Source organism: Lissotriton vulgaris, chromosome 11 (genome assembly GCF_964263255.1).
Source record: "Lissotriton vulgaris chromosome 11, aLisVul1.2, whole genome shotgun sequence".
NCBI lineage: Eukaryota > Metazoa > Chordata > Amphibia > Caudata > Salamandridae > Lissotriton > Lissotriton vulgaris.
In genome coordinates, this window is record NC_141699.1 from 463,479,007 (window position 1) to 463,497,021 (window position 18,015).

At 45.3% G+C, this 18,015-nt stretch overlaps 1 protein-coding gene across 2 annotated transcripts in view; it reads right to left on the reverse strand.

Annotated features, from left to right (window-relative positions):
* The window catches only part of BNIP3L (BCL2 interacting protein 3 like), a 112,544-nt gene that overhangs the window by 36,478 nt on the left and 58,051 nt on the right, over positions 1–18,015 (reverse strand). For both annotated transcript variants that reach the window (XM_086943525.1, XM_086943524.1), the window contains exons 4-5: positions 4,755–4,858; positions 1,071–1,220 (exon numbers count right to left, since the gene is read on the reverse strand). In XM_086943525.1, coding sequence (XP_086799651.1) covers positions 1,071–1,220; positions 4,755–4,858 — 254 coding nt within the window. The remainder of the gene's footprint in view (positions 1–1,070; positions 1,221–4,754; positions 4,859–18,015) is intronic.

Consider the following 18,015-nt stretch of genomic DNA (forward strand, 5'->3'; position numbering starts at 1 on the left):
AAACTTCAGGATATTCACAAAGGTAAAACTTAGAGATAGTGTAAATTTACATGTGTCGATTTACTTAACACATTTCAGTAACTTTACTACTTTTGGCTATTCATCATTTCTGAATATAAAGTTACTCAAAAGTGGCGACTTACATGCAACCCCCCCACACCCCCTCCGAACAGGGAGTGCAGTCCGTAAAATATCACTTACGACAGACCGTAAATACTTCTACATATATATATATATACATACATACATACATATATATACATACATACACATATATATATACATACATACACATATATACATACACATACATATATATACATACACATACATATATATACATACACATACATATATATACATACACATACACATATATACACATACACATACATATATATACATACACATACATATATATACATACACATACATATATATACATACACATACATATATATACATACACATACATATACATACATATATATATATATATATATATATATATATATATATATATATATATATAATATAATTGTGAAATCAAAAGGTTTTGTTTAACGCCAGACCAAAAAAGTAAAATTTAAAACAAATATGCCCCCACTGGATATGCTAGGGAGGGCACAGTAGCAGTGCCTGGAGAGCTCACAGCCGACCCATGCACAATAAAAGAAATACTTAGAAATAGTTTTTTTTTTTTTTTTAAAAGGTCGGTCCCACGCAAAGAAGTTGATTTATTTGGTCAGAAGTACACATTGTGTACACCATGAATGCTATCACTTATGTGAAAGGAGCCAATAACTCAAGTGCACTGACGCAGTGTCTCATATTGCATGCTTTGGTGGCTAGAAAGACGTAAAAGACAAAAATAGACCAATGAATTAAGAGGTCTGGCTGAAAACCCCAATACTAAGTATTATATACATATTTTTTGTGACAAAGGTTCTTAGTTAATGCCGTACCTAAAACCTGTACTTTCATAAACAACATGTTTCATGTTTTATAGGAGAGCATTTAATTCATAACAGATGCATGCCTTGTGTTAGTCCTGTAACGCTTGTACTTACCCCACTCCCAAAGCTAGAACATGAGAGATGAACAGTGAAGGAATGAACACTTTGAGGAATTCTGCAGAGAAAAGGCCGCCTTTCTTCATAGCTCCAGTCTTCCTCATGCTTAGTGAAACTGCATGCTTAGGGTGTCTGAAATGGAATTCCCTGAAAAAATACATGAAACAATTTGTTAGTCTATAAACGCAAGCTAACAATTTTCTTCCGTAGTCTGATTTTTAAAGAAAACGTTTAATTAAGCAAGTATAATAACAGGAGTACTAAAGGGAAAGTAGAAGTCCTGAGAATACTCTGGCTTTATAGACACTCTGACTATATAGACTTGTAATAAGGCAAAGTTAAGAGTATGACAACGGTATGCATGTACGGGCAGAACTTGGCTCTTGCAGCTATGAGCAAACAAAGCAGCAGCGATACAGGTATTCAAGAGATTAAGAGGAAAGTCCTTATGTCTTAAGGCACTGGACTATGCAGCACTTTGACCTTATCAAAAAAGCCAAGGAGGGAATCACGCTAGTTTCAGACTTAGGACCTTATTTAGAGAAGGCCAGATGCAAGAAAGACATCACCAAAAAGTGGTGGATGTCTCGTCCACCAAATTAAAAGTGCATAGATGTACTCTTAATGCAGCAATGTGTCAATGGCACTCTAAATAAAGTGCATGGGAAATCAGCCATTTTTTGGAAAGTGTTCTGCTACTCCAAACTCCAAATAAGGCCTTTAGTGTTGTAGGGTGTTAAAAAGGTGTGGCCTTCTGTTGAGAATGTCTTGGCTTCAAAAATTTAAAGACTTGACATCCAAGACACTCTTTCAGGAAATCAAAAATAGTAACATGGTCGTCTTCCCTGTTCGATCGTTCGGAGAGTAGTCTTTTCTATTTGGCCAATCCTCAAACGTGCTGCATCCCATTAAAACCAACAGCTGAACACTACACAGGTGTGGGGGGATTTATTAGTCCTACACCTTGGTATGCCAAAGGGCACTCTCTTACTTCTGATCCTAGCACTCACTAATGAGCAGAGGAAATTGCAGAAAGCTAGGTGTTAATCATTCATCAGCCTTTGTGGCTGCTGCCGGCTTGGAAAAAAAAAATCAGAAATTGCACTACTGTAGTGAGAATGAAACCGTATTCCATACACAAAGGAGACCCATGCTGATATTTAGCTTGTAGTGGTCTCTGGGGCCCATGATACTGTAATAAAGAAAACAGCTTCCTCAGTAAGGTCTTGGTTGATACAATAGGCCTATAAATCCTCCTGGTCAGACATGTCAGACAAAGGCAATAATGGACTGGGAAGTCAGCCAGAAGGATTCATGCGATGGTCCTTGTGAAGTGAGACCGGATTGACTAACGTCTAGAGTTAACCGAATCATCCAAAAATGAATAACGTTCTTTTGTCTGCCGACTTAGATGAGAAAACCGGGAAAAAGTAAAAACATGGAACACGTATAACACAACCCACAGCTCCGGTCTACAGAAAGGCATCCATCCTGATGACTCTAGAAACAGTCTCTAGCTGTGCCTCTGTGCCACTAGTTTCCCCCTGTTTTTTTGTGACCTTTCTGCCCTTCCTTGTGACCGTTGTGCCTATGTGCCACTCGTTTCTCCCAGTTTTTTGTAACCTTTTCTACCCTTTCTTGGGACCTTTCAGCCTCTGTGCCACTCGTTTACCCCCGTTTTTTGTGACCTTTCTGCCCTTTCTTGTGACTTTTCTGCCACTCGTTTCCCCCCGTTTTTTGTGACCTTTCTGCCCTTTCTTGGGACCTTTCAGCCTCAGTGCCACTCGTTTTCCACCGTTTTTTGTGACCTTTCTGCCCTTTCTTGGGACCTTTGTGCCTCTGTGCAACTCGTTTCCCCCCGTTATTTTGTGACCTTTCTGCGGACCTTTCAGCCTCTGTGCCACTCATTTCCCCACATATTTTGTGACATTTTCTGCCCTTTCTTGGGACCTTTCTGCCTCTGTGCCACTCGTTTCCCCCCGTTTTTTGTGACCTTTCTGCCTTTTCTTGGGACCTTTGTGCCTCTGTGCAACTCGTTTCCCCCCGTTTTTTGTGACCCTTCAGGTGTTAGCCTTCACAAGGATGAATGGGCCAGGACTTTTCACCATTTGAATAAAACATCCAAGGGCGTTGTTCCTGGTCACATGTCACATTATTAAAACAAATACAGATGAATAAGCAAAGTAGTACGTATATGGGTACTTTTCCTCAAAGGAAATCCGTATGGATACCTACTAGGTAAACCGGTAGGCCAATAACTAGCAGGAGGGGCACAGGCCCACTCTAAAAGGAAGAAGGGTGCAACAATAGCCTTCCTGGCTAACCCACCCTTTCAAGACATATGCCTGGCGGCAACATGGGCTTCAGTGCACACATTCACGAAGCACTACGGTGTGGATATACAAATAAATAAGGAAGCACAAGTCGAACAGAAGGTGCTTCAACATATATTCAACAACCAACGCTCATCTTCCACCCAGCCGCCGCAAACGTAACTAAACCGCTACAAAGTCTATGCACAGCATAGTGAATCCAGAAAGATTCACGCTGCAAAACAAACAGTTTCTTACCTGTCGGTTTAGTTTTGCAGCTTGAAGATCTTCCCTACAGTGTACCATCTGCAACCCTAACCTTACAGGGTTACAAATGTGTGTACAACCTCAGAAAATTACAAGCCTGATCCCCCAAAGAAATTGTGGTAGCTGAGCTAGAATCCTTTAGTTTGGATTCTCATGCATACCCAAAGAAATACACAAGAAATACCCAGCAAGGCGTTTCAATATTTATTGAAGCATTGTTATTCTTGTATAAAATACAGGTGCTGTGATAATCAATAGAATGAAACAGATCACAGTAATTAGCATTAGAAGAAGAGTGAAAAAGATTAACATTCCCACCATTGTGCTAAGACATTGAATATATGAGGCATGTAATTACTGTGTATAGTGTACTCCTACTTTGTTGTCAGGCCACAATTGTTTAGTCTAGTTGGATAGCGTTGTCGCCTACCGAACAATAACAATGAAATCATCTGCAAGGTATACTTTATCTTTTGTGGTAAATGTTCAGGATATTGTGATAGAATGCCTATGAAGGAGAAATGTAAGCAATGACGATTCAGAGAATGTTAACCCGCAAATGTATGTCAAAAGTCATTGTGTGTAAACGAGAAGGAAACATAAGAAGCATGAGTATGTAAATGGTGGTGTTTCTTACCAGGCCTGTTCTGGCCACGTGACACTGGGACTACAAGGGCAAGTTAACAATAACATATTTTCCAGAAAAAAACAAACATGACCAGAAGTCGAAATCTACATTATGGCAGGTGTATACAACAGTCCCTAGCTGCAAGTCCTATGAAAAGTGCATCTAACAAAAAAATAGAAGCAATAATCAGGAACAAGAAAATAGGATAATGTACACAGAGAAAATATCTGCAAAACCTGAAAACAAGAGAGGAGTCTCCTGTAGGCTATAAAAATCATTCAGGAGCAAATTAAGCTAATTACAATTAGACCCAGAAAATAGCTACTTCAGAATTAATAACTGCATAGTGCTGCTTTATGCAACTGGGAAGAGGGTGGTGGCTATTTTATGGAAAATACCGTGTTGCCAGTTATCAAGAATGTATGGTACAAGCGTTATGTCATATAACCAATAACAAGAGTTAAAAACACTTACTTTGGTGGGATGTTTTCAGGTCTACTTGACCAGTCTGATACCCAATCTGCACTTTTCTTCAAATCTTCTGGTTCTGTCTCTCCTTCAACTGCTTCCTCTTCCGACTAGAAAAAGAAACGTTATATTTACACAACATTTTAATGCAAGAGTATAACGAAATGGAGGTATCGTCTAACAAGCTAATAAAGTGACACCCTAAACCTTCAGACAATCAGGCACATCATCACCTAGAGAACGAAGAACACTATAAAATAAATTATGTTCACAAACATTCAAATACCCTCTTGAACAAAATATTTAAATGGTTTGTGACTTTCACACAAATCTGCAGCAACAAATCCACCAGACAATCTTGGGTGGAAGTGATTTGAAGGGGTGTGTTCAGGGTAATAGAGGGAGGCAAATCAAACGTTGTATATGAGAGATGGCTAGCACCCAAGGACTACTGTGTATGTAGCAACTGATAGTGAAAGCAGGGGTACGAGTTTACTTGAAGGGTGGTGCAAGGATTAAGAACTCAACTATTCAACAAAGTTAACGGATAACAAATGTAAAGTTCAAAGCAGGTCCATGAACGAAAAATGTACTTCCTCATTAAATGCTTAAGTAGAAGAATGAAAAAGAAGTAGAGAAAAATGGGTCTAACCATTCAACAAAGCCCAACAAGTTACTTATCTTCTGCAATGATTGTTCTTGTGGATACTCCATCGAACATCAGATTCCTCACCTTTGGAATATTCCCCAGGCACCACAATGGATCCGGATATTATTTGTATTTATTTATTTCCCAGCATCGCTCTGAGCGCTAAGTGGCACCATGCTGCACAATGCTGGCTCCGTACAGCCCTCAGCAAAGACAGAAATAAGTGCCACTCCTGCACATTGAAGTCAGTTTTTGGCTGGACTCCTCCACGTCCTCATACAAAGTATAAAAAAAAAAATCAGTACTAGTGTGAAGATCTCTAACTTGGGACTTTTTTAGATGGTAAGAAGAGGCCACTCCACAGAACTGGGAGGGTGGAGGATGATAAGAAAACTGTGGTTAAAGGTGGTATCCACCATTAGAAGTGTTATCGAAGGTAAGTAATTTGTTCTGCTGAACAAGTCTAACCACAGATTCCTCATCTATTAACGAGGCTGAAATATCGTGATCACAGACAGAGTGTCCTGGACTGGTTGTAACTGGAAAGAAGGCCCTGAACAATACCGTATCTAGGACAGCTCATTTGAAAGATAGCCTCTGTGAAGGAGCGAGGTATGACTTTGGCTGACTGATAGTGAGCCCAAACAATGTCAGGAGGTTCACCGTCGTCTGGAGGCGGTCTATGACTGATTGCGGCGAGCCCGCATTCAAAAGTCAGTCATTGTGGTAGGGCAAAATTGTCATCCCTGCCCACCTAAAATGGCCAGCCACCACTGTCATCACTTTTTTTTTTTAAAACCTTTATTGCACCTTACAATCTTACACAGCTTCTGGCCTACAACCCAAGGGGCCGGCCGCCATACAGTCACAACAATATTGTCTTTATTGGATAACTCTGCATATTAAGCGCCATTTTCGGGGTTCGTCTATTTCGGATTATAGTGAAGGTGCATCCTTTTCGATTATTTGCTAATCTGATTAGGTTTTTGTTTTTTTGTTTGTTTAACAATAAACAACGTAAAAAGAAACAAAGAAATCACATGTAGGTCATTAATTGTTTAAGTAAATTTGCACTGACGGTTTCCTGGCAGATTTCTGGTAAGCCTATCAGCATCTAAGCCCTCAGGGTCAGTCGCAACTTTTAGTTCTAAGAATACGTATAGGTGTGTGGTTCTTCTGTGTCTTCGCTCGGTTGGTCCCGCCGTCTCTCCCCTCCCAACACTCAAAGTACCCCCAATCCTAGCTCCCTATTCCCACTCTACCCACCTCCGAGCATCGCTAGTCGTCCTCCCCCTCCTCATCTGATGTCATTGGGTCGTCTTCCGGCAATGGTTCGCAAAGTTCTCCCCTGTACACGTTCCATGAGGTCCAAATCCTGTTCCATTTTCTCGGGTTAGCCCGGCTAGCGTACACCGCCCGTTCTGTGAGCATCACCCTGTCCATATTTTCACACCATTGTGTTCTCGTCGGCACCTCTACTGCCCCCCACTTTTGTGCTATGTCCCGCTTGGCGATCCCCATGCCCAAAGTAGCCCATTGTTGGTTATGTCTGGACAAATCGTTGGGTCCCCACACATTGAGTATGCATTTTCGTGGCTCATGGGTCAGGGAGGTTCCCACTGCCTGCGATATTGTGCGCATTATTCGTCTCCAGTACTCCTGGATGCGTGGGCAATCCCATATCGTGTGGAAGAATGTACCCTGCTCTCCGCACCCACGCAGACAGTATGGGTGTTGTGCGTGGTGTATGAGGTGCAGTGTTGTTCTTGTATAATATACTCTATGCAGAATTTTAAGCTGTACGAGCCGGAATTTAGCTGAGATGCCTACCTCTTTGGGCGATGCCAGAGCCTCATTCCATTCGTTTTCGTCCATAGCTGCTATATCTCCCTCCCATTTGTCTTTCAGCTTGACCATAGGATCTGGCAAATTGTTAATTAATTTTCGGTATGTGAACGATGTTGCTCGTTCCGGCATAAAGTCCGTAAGGAGGCGATCCTCAAGCGGGGAGGCCTCCGGTACTTCCGCCTCCGGGGGGATGGCTTTAAGCAGTGCGTGCCGAATCGGAGCATAACGGAACGATTCTCTTGAACCCAGCTCATATTGCTCTCTCAGCCGGTCAAAGGGAACCACTGTGCCTCTTTCCCATAGGTCTACCACCGTAGATAGTCCTATCTCGTGCCAGTGGGAGAAGCCCTTGCTATGTCTTAGGCTTCCCAGGACCCGAGAATCCCACAGTGAAGTGAGTTTAGTTATTCTCCCTTTCCACCCTAGTGCTGCCAGCGCCACATGCCATAGTGCTGCAGTGAGTCTCGTGGGTCCCACCAGTCTGCGCACCAGTCGCTGGTCGTATAGAGGGGCCAGTAACGTATTGGTCCCTAGCTGTGCCCGATCTGGCCGGAATGCCGGGTCGTCCTGGGGGGCATGGATCCATTGATTTATAGTTTTCAACTGCGCTGCCCAGTAATATAGTTTCAGATCTGGCAACGCAATCCCTTCGTCATACCACCCCCTGTGCATTTTAGCCTGTACAATGCGTGCCGGGCGGTTACTCCACAGAAGACCAGCCACCAACGCCGAAACCTTCCTGAAGTACCCCGGTGCCACTGGGTATGGTGTATTTTCCAGAATGTATAAAAAACGGGGCAGTGACATCATTTTATAAAGTGCTGCTTTACCCAGCATTGTTAGGGGCAACCCGGCCCAATATACAACATCCTGTTTAAGTCGTTCTATGGGTGGCATCAGATTTTTCCGCACGTATTCTATAGGATCCATGGGGACGTGGATGCCCAGATATTTAAAGGACGAACCGGCCTCCCTCAAGGGGAAGTCTACACTCAATGTCGGGATTGGGCCCTTCAGGACATACAGCTCCGATTTACTCCAGTTCAGCGTGTATCACGAGGCTTTCCTGTGCTCATCACACAGGGTCAGGAGCACTGGAATACTACGTACTGGGTCTGTTAAGTATACCAACATGTCGTCGGCGTATAGTGATATGCGATCTTCCCATCCCTCAGTCCAGGAAATTCCCTTTAGTAGTGGGGTCAATCGTATCAAGTTCGCTAATGGTTCTAAGGCAATTGCAAAAAGCAATGGTGACAGGGGGCAGCCTTGACGGGTACCTCTCCCCAAGGGGAATGTTTGCGAGATGTGGCCATTCGCTACCACTTGTGCTACCGGTTTCGCGTAAAGCAGTCTGACCCATGCTATGAATTTGGGTCCGAACCCCAGGTGTGCCAGGACCTCGAACAGGTAATTCCATTCCACCAGGTCGAAGGCCATCTTCGCATCGAGTGCTAATATAACCGCCGGTTCGGGGATCGACCCTGCTTTTGCCAACACTCCGTGTACCCTTCGTAAATTCAGTGCCGTGTTTCTGTGTGGCATAAACCCGGACTGGTCTGGGTGTATGATATCGGGCAGATATGTCATCAATCGAGTAGCCAGGAGTTTGACCAGAATTTTAACTTCTGCGTTGAGCAGGGATATGGGGCGGTATGAAGAACAATCTTCTGGTGGTTTCCCAGGTTTGGGTATTGCGACGAGGGTCGCTAGTCTTTGGTCTGGTGGGAGCTCGCCCTTAGACAAGCAGTCTGTATACATATCCAGTAGGTGTTCACTAAGCCTTTCCGATGCGGCCTGGTACCATTCTATCGAGATGCCGTTTGGTCCTAGCGCTTTCCCGGGTTTTATCGCTCTTATTGCTAATTGTATTTCCTCTGTAGTTATATCGGCTTTTAATTCTGCTGATGCCTCCGGTCGCAGCTTCGGGGTTTGGATAGGCTCTAATGCTGCCCTGGCCATGTCCACGGACACCTCTCTATCAGACGTGTAAACCCCCTCGAAGTGGTCCGCAAGTGCCTCTACTATCTGTTCGGGGCTTGTGTGAACTATCCCTCTCCTGTCTCTCACTCGTGGGATCCCTCTGGAGCTCCCCCCCTTTTTATCCAGCCAGGCCAACATCTTACTCGCCTTGTCTCCTATATCATAAATCCTGTTCTTTGTGTCACTTATTTGCCCCCTCACCTGGTGCCATAGATGTTCCGTGTATAAGTGTTGTTGGAGGTGCAAGGCATGGGATGTGTCAGGTGTGGGGTGAGTCTCATGTGTTACTGTCGCTTCTCGCAGTGTTAGCTCTAGCTTGGCCAATTCAAGTGCTTTTTCCCTTTTGAATCCTGTGATCGAAGTTATAGCCTGTCCCCTTAACACCGTCTTGTATGCTTCCCACAGCGTCGCAGAGGATTGTACTGATTCGACATTCTCTGCAAAGTAATGTGTCGTCACCATCTTAAGTGCCTTCCTGACCTTGGGTACTTTGAGGTATGCAGCCTGTATGGGGTAAATTCGTCTGCGTGTTTTCTCCTGGGTGGAGATTGTCAAAATGATCGGGGAGTGGTCTGATATGCCTCTAGGTAGAATGTCTATTGTATCTACATGCTGTATGCCGTCTCCTAATGCCAGAAAATAATCGATCCTCGATAAGCTGTTGTGGACAGTAGAGTGGAAGGTGTATTGTCTCTCTTGAGGGTGTGTGTGTCTCCATATATCAACTAGACCCATAGTGGTCAGGAAACGCTGGAAGCGGGAAGGACTCCCAGTCGGGTCTGTCTCTGGGAACCTGTCGGTTAGGGTGTTCACTGTGGCATTAAAGTCCCCCCCAAGTATAACATCTCCCTCTGGAAGGGACAGGAGGAAGTCTCCTGGCGCCGGAAGCATGACTGAGTGAAGTGCCGGGGGGATATACACCGAAACTACGTTAATGAGTCTTCCCTCCCATTGTCCTTGTAGGGCCGCAAAGCACCCCTGTCCGTCGATCTTTGTGCTCAATGGTATAAAGTGTGAGGATTTCTTAAGTAAAATGCCAGTCCCTCGAGAGCCAGATGTGAACTCTGAGTGCACTATCATTTTGTAACCTCTCCTGTCAAGCGCCTTTTAGGCCCCTCCCAGTAGGTGCGTTTCTTGAAGGAGTGCTAGGACCAGTCCCTGTCTCTTCAGTGCAGTAATTACCAGCCCACGTTTGACATGATCTCCCAGCCCTCTCACATTCCACGTCAGCAGTCTAAGGGGTGTGCTCTGCGACCTAGGCATGCTATCTACCGGACTACATGTTGGAGAATCTGCCATAGCTAGTCGTGTACTTAAGTATGTGTCTATTACGCCCTGCGACCCAGGCGAGCCGTTTCTCTCTGCCACAGAAGTAGTGCAGTTGTCTGATGATACATCTTGACCCATCTTGTGGATTTCTGAACAACCAAACTAACGTCCCCCCCACCCTCCCCATTCCCAACGTGATTAAATGTGTGTCCTGTCTCTTCATGCGGTTTGCGTTGAACATTTAAACAGTCCCCCCACGCCTCCCTCCTCCCTGCCTCCCTGCTAGACGGACCCAGAACTGCCCGCCACCCCAACTCAGCAGAGTGCTTTACCCATCCCATGAACAGTTACTTGCTTGTAGGGTGAAGTGTCCTCCGGAGTAGACATCTCCCCTGCCCTCTCTGGTCTCACCCAGGTCAGTGTCCAAATCGGGCCCCGTCCAGAAAGTCATTTTGGTGTTCATCCTGCGTGGTGCCGGGAGTCTATTCTTCCACGCCTTCCAGTGTGTTGGATTTATCCGGTGTGTGTGAGTGCGTTGATCCGTCTCTTCCCGAGGCCTGCGATCTCTGTTGACTATCTCCCCGTTGGTTCTGGTGTGTCCTGTGAGAACGGCGGGGCAGTCCCACCTGTCGCCATCCATCCAGCCAGTCACGGGCCGATTCCGGCGTGTCGAAAAACCAAACCTTACTGTCCGCTACCACCCTCAAGTCGCGCCGGGAACAGCATGGAGTAAGGTAATTCTTTGGCTCTTAGTTCCTTCTTGATTTCAAGAAAAGTCCTCCTCCGGCGCGACACCTCAGCAGTATAGTCTGGAAAGAAGGCCAGTGTGGAATTTTTAACCTGTATTGGGGTGGCCACCCTTGCTGCCTGCAGGATTACGTCACGGTCGCAAAAGTTAAAAAGTCTTGCCAGTATCAGTCTAGGGGGCGCTCCAGGCTTAGGTTTTCCCCCTGGAACTCTATGCGCCCTTTCTACGGAGAAAAATTGCGATAGTCCCTTTGGTTTGAGTTGAGTCTTGATCAGGTCTTCTACATATAGATCCATGGCTCTAGTGCCTTCCGACTCTGGAACCCCAATAATTCTGACGTTGTTACGTCTGGAGCGTCCTTCCTGATCGTCCAGCTTCTCTTTTAGTGTCCTATTCTCTGCCGTCACACGCTCCATCGCTATTTGTAGGTCAGACACGTCCTCCACTAGAGATTTTGTGACTACCTCGACCTGCTACACTCTTTCGCCCATCTTTTGAAAGTCCGCCCTAAGAGAGACTTCAGTGGCTGTGGATCCCACTGTTGCTTGTACGTGCACCAACGTCTTCATCACATCTTCCAGTGTTGCTTTCTTTGTTCCGTCGCTTTCCGGCGTCTTCCCCGTGGATGTGCGAGGCTCCGAATGGGACTGGGCCTGTGTGTCAAAAGCGAATTTCTCCAAATTGGACTGGGATGTGTTGCCTTTCGGGCCTCTGCCTGCCATGATTCTCTCAGGTGCACCTGTCGTTTGTTATGTCTATGGTATGTAGCCCCAGGGGGGATTTCTGCACTTGATATGTTGAGGCCGCGTCGCAGTGGCGTTTCCCACCGGTTTCCTCCACTCGGGGAAAGTGTGTTCACTCCTGGCGTCCGGAGCAGCCACGCCTGTCCCATCCGCTTCTCAGTTCCCTTGGCTGCCGCCTTTCGCCCTATTCAAGTGGACCAGTGCCACTTATACAGCCAGTGATGTTGATGCCTGCCTTGTCTGCTTGCTGTTCAGTATTGGCCCCCCCCGGACATCGGGTGCGTCTGCCTGCCTTCTCACTGTTTCAGGGCGCCCCAGGTTCTTTTGCGTTCAGCCGTGCCTCTCTGCCCCGGGCCCTCACTGTTGCCGTCGCCGTGTTACCTCTTTCTTCAGCCGACCTGCTCCCACTTCCGTCCGGCCACAACACGCACCAGAGCTCGGTGTCTCAGTTTCGATTTAGGCCCACCGCTGACGGAGTGCAGAACTTCACTTCCCGGCACTAGATTTCAACCGCTGTTCCGCCAGGTGGTTCCCAATCTGTCCTGGACCCGGGTTCCTCCGTCCAGAGGTCACAAATATGCGGATCAGTGTGCGGATTTATGTGGGGAAGCCGCTTCACTCACGGAGCCTCGCGTCTATGCCACCGCCATGCTAGGCTGCCAAGCCACGCCCCCCACTGTCATCACTTTTGCTAACAACCGAGGAGCACTGGTAGGGCTGAAGTAGAGCAGGGCAAACTGAAAGTGCTCCAAGCCTACTTTGAACTGAAGGTAACATCTGTGGACTGCAAGGCAGGTGTAGGAAAATACATGTCATGCAGGTCCAAGGACACCATCCAGTCACTCGGGTCCAGGGCAGACAGAATCTGGCAGGGGAGAGCATTCTTAATTAGTCCTTCTGCAGGAAGACATTCAGAGGACGAGCATCGAAAACAGGTTATAGGCACCCATACTTTTTCAGCACAAGGAAATAGTGAGAGTAGTGACCAGGGCTCGAAATATCCCAAAAATGCAGGACTAGTACCTTAAAAAATGTCCTCGACCTAACTGAAACCAACTTAACCTCCATCTCTGAAAGTGGAACAAATGTGACAAGATAACAAGATTTAAAGGCATCTTTATTGCTCATTAACTTTGTGAGCAATAAAAAATGCCTTTAAATCTTGTTATCTTGTCACATTTGCTCAGTTTTCACAGATAGAGGACAAAAGTTGTTTTGTTTTCCTACTCACCAGAAAGGGCGAGTAGGACCTAAAAATAGCTCGACCTTGTTAAATTTAGCTCGACTATGCGAGCGGTCGAGTGGAATTGCCGAGCCCTGGTGACCCCCTTTCCAGATCCAGAAACCTGTTGATTGTCCTTTGAAAAGAAATACTCACATCTTTTTCGACAGAATGGACAGGTGCTCCTTTGAGATTCATTGTGTTGTGGGGGAGGCAAGGAAAGAGTTGGTGAAGCAGAAATAAAAGGGTAGGGCGTAGCCATGCTGAACTATTTGAAGGATCCATCTGTTAGACATGAAGAAACACCAGCCTGGGAGAAAGTGCTGGATCCTGCGCCCCCCAAAGGGTGATGCGTGTTGCAAGCTAAAGCAGGTTGGTGTATGTTAATGCAGGGGAAGCGGACTGGAAGAACGGATGCCCTTGGATGTTGCCTGCCAGATCCAGGTCCCCAAAAGGACTGGGGTTTTTGCAGAAGTGGCCAGGGAGACTGACGCTGCCTAAAATGCCAACCTCCGAGACTTGCTTTAGAATTTTCTAAACTGGTGTGGAAAATGTTTGGCAGGTACCCATCGAAAGGCATATCCATGAAAAAGGCCTGTACATATCCAGAGAATTCTGTAGAGCACATCCACGCATCGCGGTGGAAGAACAAACTGGTGCCAACTGCCCTTCCCCGACAATCAGTTTTCAAGGCTGGCACAAATCAAATACATCTGGCTGCATCTTGACAATCCTAAATGGTTTGAGCCAGTGAGACCCTAGGGTTTGGCTGGCAATGACCCAGAGGGCATTTGTATATCAGTCTAATTAACAGACTTCATTGACTGAACTCTTTGCTAGGCTTGTCAAAGAGAACAGGAGTTTATTGACGGCCTCAATTCACTTAGACTCCCTATCCAAGGAAGTTGAGGGGAATTAATTGGGGTTTGACCTTACTGGTTGAACCAGACTCGGTAGTAAGATGTATAGTGAGAAAATAGGGGTCACCAGGCACCAGTCCGACATCTGGACACCTGTCTATTTACTGATGGAAAGAACAGTGCCTTGACCAGGCGCCTATTAAGATGTCGGTGAGGGACTCATTTTAAGAGAGAAAAGGTCTCAGGTATGGCTGCCCTAGGGTGTAAGATTTCCATGAGGATATTTATCTTCAACTCAGCAGAGGGCAGTTGTGGGTCCAAGATATCAGCTGCTCATTAAATTACCAATGAAAATATTGTACTCTCCTCCAAATGGTAAGTTTAACCCAGTATAGGGGGAAATATCAAGCCCACTATCCTATTGTAAATCCATGTGAAATGGTGACCATCATAATGAGGTGATAAATCACCCCATACCCAGTAATATAACATGTTTTCAACCCCATTTTAGATTACAATTTTGTCAAAACCAACAGAAGTGGAGTAAATTACATAAAACAACTGAACCAACAAGACTATTACTAAGATAGCAGTCCAGTCTCAGAGCAAAAAGTAAGAGCATAGATATGCTTAAAACCAAAGGAAAAAAAATAATCGATACATTTGGAAACAATAACAAATACTGTTAACAGTTCACACTCGTACAAAGTGCAACTTATCTATGCCTAGACATAAAGTTAAATCTATGACCACATACTCAAACAGTTATTTAAAAACAAACCAATGTTTAAAATTCTTTAAAGTAAAATGTATCCACTGTAAAGGAGTAAATTAAACGTTTGTTTCCCAATTTACACCAGTTGCCCTGCAGCCTAACACCAACGGCAAATGTTCCACTACTATCTTTCATATTATAGTGAGACCATGCTCAAACTTCCTTGCAGCTTCAAGCAACTGTTGCAACTCCTGGACATAGTCTACCAGGACTGTGGAGACAAAGGTTGGAACGTCGCAGACTGCATTTATAGGCAACAATGGATTTAGGCATCTGAAGCACTTCTAGAAGAGCCTTGATATGAATACGTAAGCACCGTGAGTGGGATATGCTATATAAATGTAAACATCAGATGTAATTCTTGAATATCATTTTTTTAAACTTACTGAGTATGTTCTGTCCAGAGAGAACAATTCAAAAGCACATGAATCTATGAAATATCAGATGCTGCAGAAGTAAAAGCAAAGTGGCACCAAACAAAAACAAGCATTGACAATCTGTAGTTTACCTCTACACGCAAGAAAAAAGTATTCATAGTGCCAATGCTTGTTTACAGTAGTCTTCGATATCTGTCAAAATCGATGTTGCATAGTCCACATTTCTAATGTAGCTTTTACTAGTGACCACTAGGGGGTGCTAAAATGCAGCTAACATGTCTAAACGTGGCTCTGTTTTCTTAGACGCAATGCCACCTTTGGAGCAGGACGAATGACGAATTCACAGACATCGAACCCAACAAAAAGCTCACGTGGGTGGGTCAAACATAGAAAGGGAGGAAAGCAACAATTAAAATGCAAGGCAAATGAGAATGACACGAAAGCCCTCCAATTTTAATCAGTGATGGCTCTGTGGAGCATTGAATACAATGCGGTTTCCCGGCAGACCCCTGGCGCGGTCTAATGCGAGACCACAAAAATTAAAGCACTAACAGGGGTCCACACAGGAGCGCTGTGCATGTAGCATTCAAGAGCCACACATGGTTGAAAAGGTTGGGCGCTCAGAAAGCTAGCTCGCACATAAGGTGGGTGGCCTGGAAACAGCAGTGATGTCCGAGGAGTCTTTAGGCGGGAGAGCACCGATTCAGTATCAAGGATGTAGAATTTCATTCAGACCTGTAGACTGAGTTAAGCAAGGTTTCCTAAAACACTGGGAGCACCGAGTCTACAGAAGCAAGGACGATTGTAACCTTATTTGTAGTCTAAACGTTCCTCACGATTGTCTGGAACAACTCATTTTTGATTTTACTTCACAAGGTTTAGGCAGAATATATTTTATTTGACAGTTTATTAGCAGACACTCTGCAATTAAACGATGTGGATGTTTTGCACTCGGAAACAACCAGGCGCTACATAACCCACCCAGATGATCGCAAAATAATTATTTGATTTATATAGCACCTCTTTCTGGCAAATCAGGGTTTGAAGCGCTAACCACTGACAACTGGAGTTGGAAATAGTACCGAAAATCACAGAAAGCGCTAATTAAGAGGGAGGGCCCATCACCAGCCCTGCTGACAATCGTGTTCAATTCAAACTGGGTTCGCTGGACCTCTCTCGTTTTACATGTTATGTTATTGTTCTGTGAAATGGAAGAAACTGCAATTCATGAAAAATGTGGCAACGCCATGACTCCAGCAAGTAGGAATCTGCGGGGTATGTATGACAACACCCATCATGACAAATTAATAACCAGCTTCGAGAATGCATCTGTGGGGTATAATTAGTAGTTTAATTAGCTGCATTAGCTGCTGTGCAGTCTTTTTCTAGGTTACTAGAGGAGTTGTTTCGATGGCGTGTATTTATTTCCCTGACAAATGGCTGCGAGTTTTAGGTTTTTTTTCTAGCAACTGGCTCGCTCGGCTAACTTGTTAACTGTTTTCAAATTTTTGTTTCCGAAATAAACGCCATTTTTCACTGTGTACAGGCAGCAGCGGAGAGCTGGAGGTTCACTATTAAAAACAGAAAGCTCGACATTTTCCGGTGCTCTTACTAGGAAAAGGGCGCTCCATTCCGCCTCACGAAGCGAATAACCTTTCAACCAGTAATCCCAGCACAAGCGAACAGGCATGAAACAAAACAATGACATGGCTGAACAGTTTATTTCTGGTTGCTTTCTTCTCTCCCCCGCCCTGCCCCCCCCCCCCCCCCCCCCCCCCCCAGCGCTGTTGACGACAGCAGATTCCAATCAAGGGAGTCAGACGGGGTCTCATGGCTGTCAATGCAGTGATTATTCAGAATCACTTGGGGGTGAAAATCACTTTGACAAGAAAAAAGGTGCAGTAAATGGAGCAGCCGGTTCAGGCACGTAATCCACGCCAGTGAGAATATCACGTTCAGCGTTTACGCTCGGAAACAGCAAGCTGAGGCACGAGCCGGATGGCTAAAAAGTCAGGCTGTCAACGATTATGGGGGGGAATGCTCAGAAAATAGCAGGGCAAATATTTTTATTAAACGGTCTCATACAGTATACAAGCTGAACGTATAGTACAAACATCGTCTCAAATGATCATGCGTTGTTTTTACCGGATTGGTTTTACATGGTCATCAAGGGAGTCTCAATTCTCCATCATGTCCCCGCCACAATTCGTGCAGATCCAGGAATACACTTCTGTCTCTGCTTTGGTATATAGTGTCTTGTTTATGTTTCCCGGGTACCGCATGACCCCAATGTTGTTCCTCTGTAATTCTTCCATGGGGACCATATTATCCTACCATTTTCTGGGGCAGATCACTTCCCCTGCCCTCCGGCTTCCTATTCCGCTATCGTTGGGGGCTGTGAGGCCCCCCCCATTTCCCTGCTGGATTTCTTTTGGCCACCCCTGTTGCTAGTGCCAGCCAGATCCTAGTAGGCCGTGGTCACTCTTCCTCTCCCTGGATCAGTAAGATTAGCCACTTTGCGCTTATGGGTACTCTCACCCCCAAAGCCTCGGCCATTCTGTCAGTCACCACCCTCCAATATCCTTGTATCACCAGGCAGTCCCAGAGGATATGGTTGAAGGAACCCTCCGGGTACATCCTCTTACACATTGGGGTGTCTACACCTTTACTAATCTATGCAGCAGGATTCGTGAATAGGAGCGTTGCAGGACCTTCAGCTGTATTAGCCTAAATCTATATCAGATCGCTATGTCTCAGGGGCCTTGGAGGGCCTCTTTCCATTCCTAGTCATCC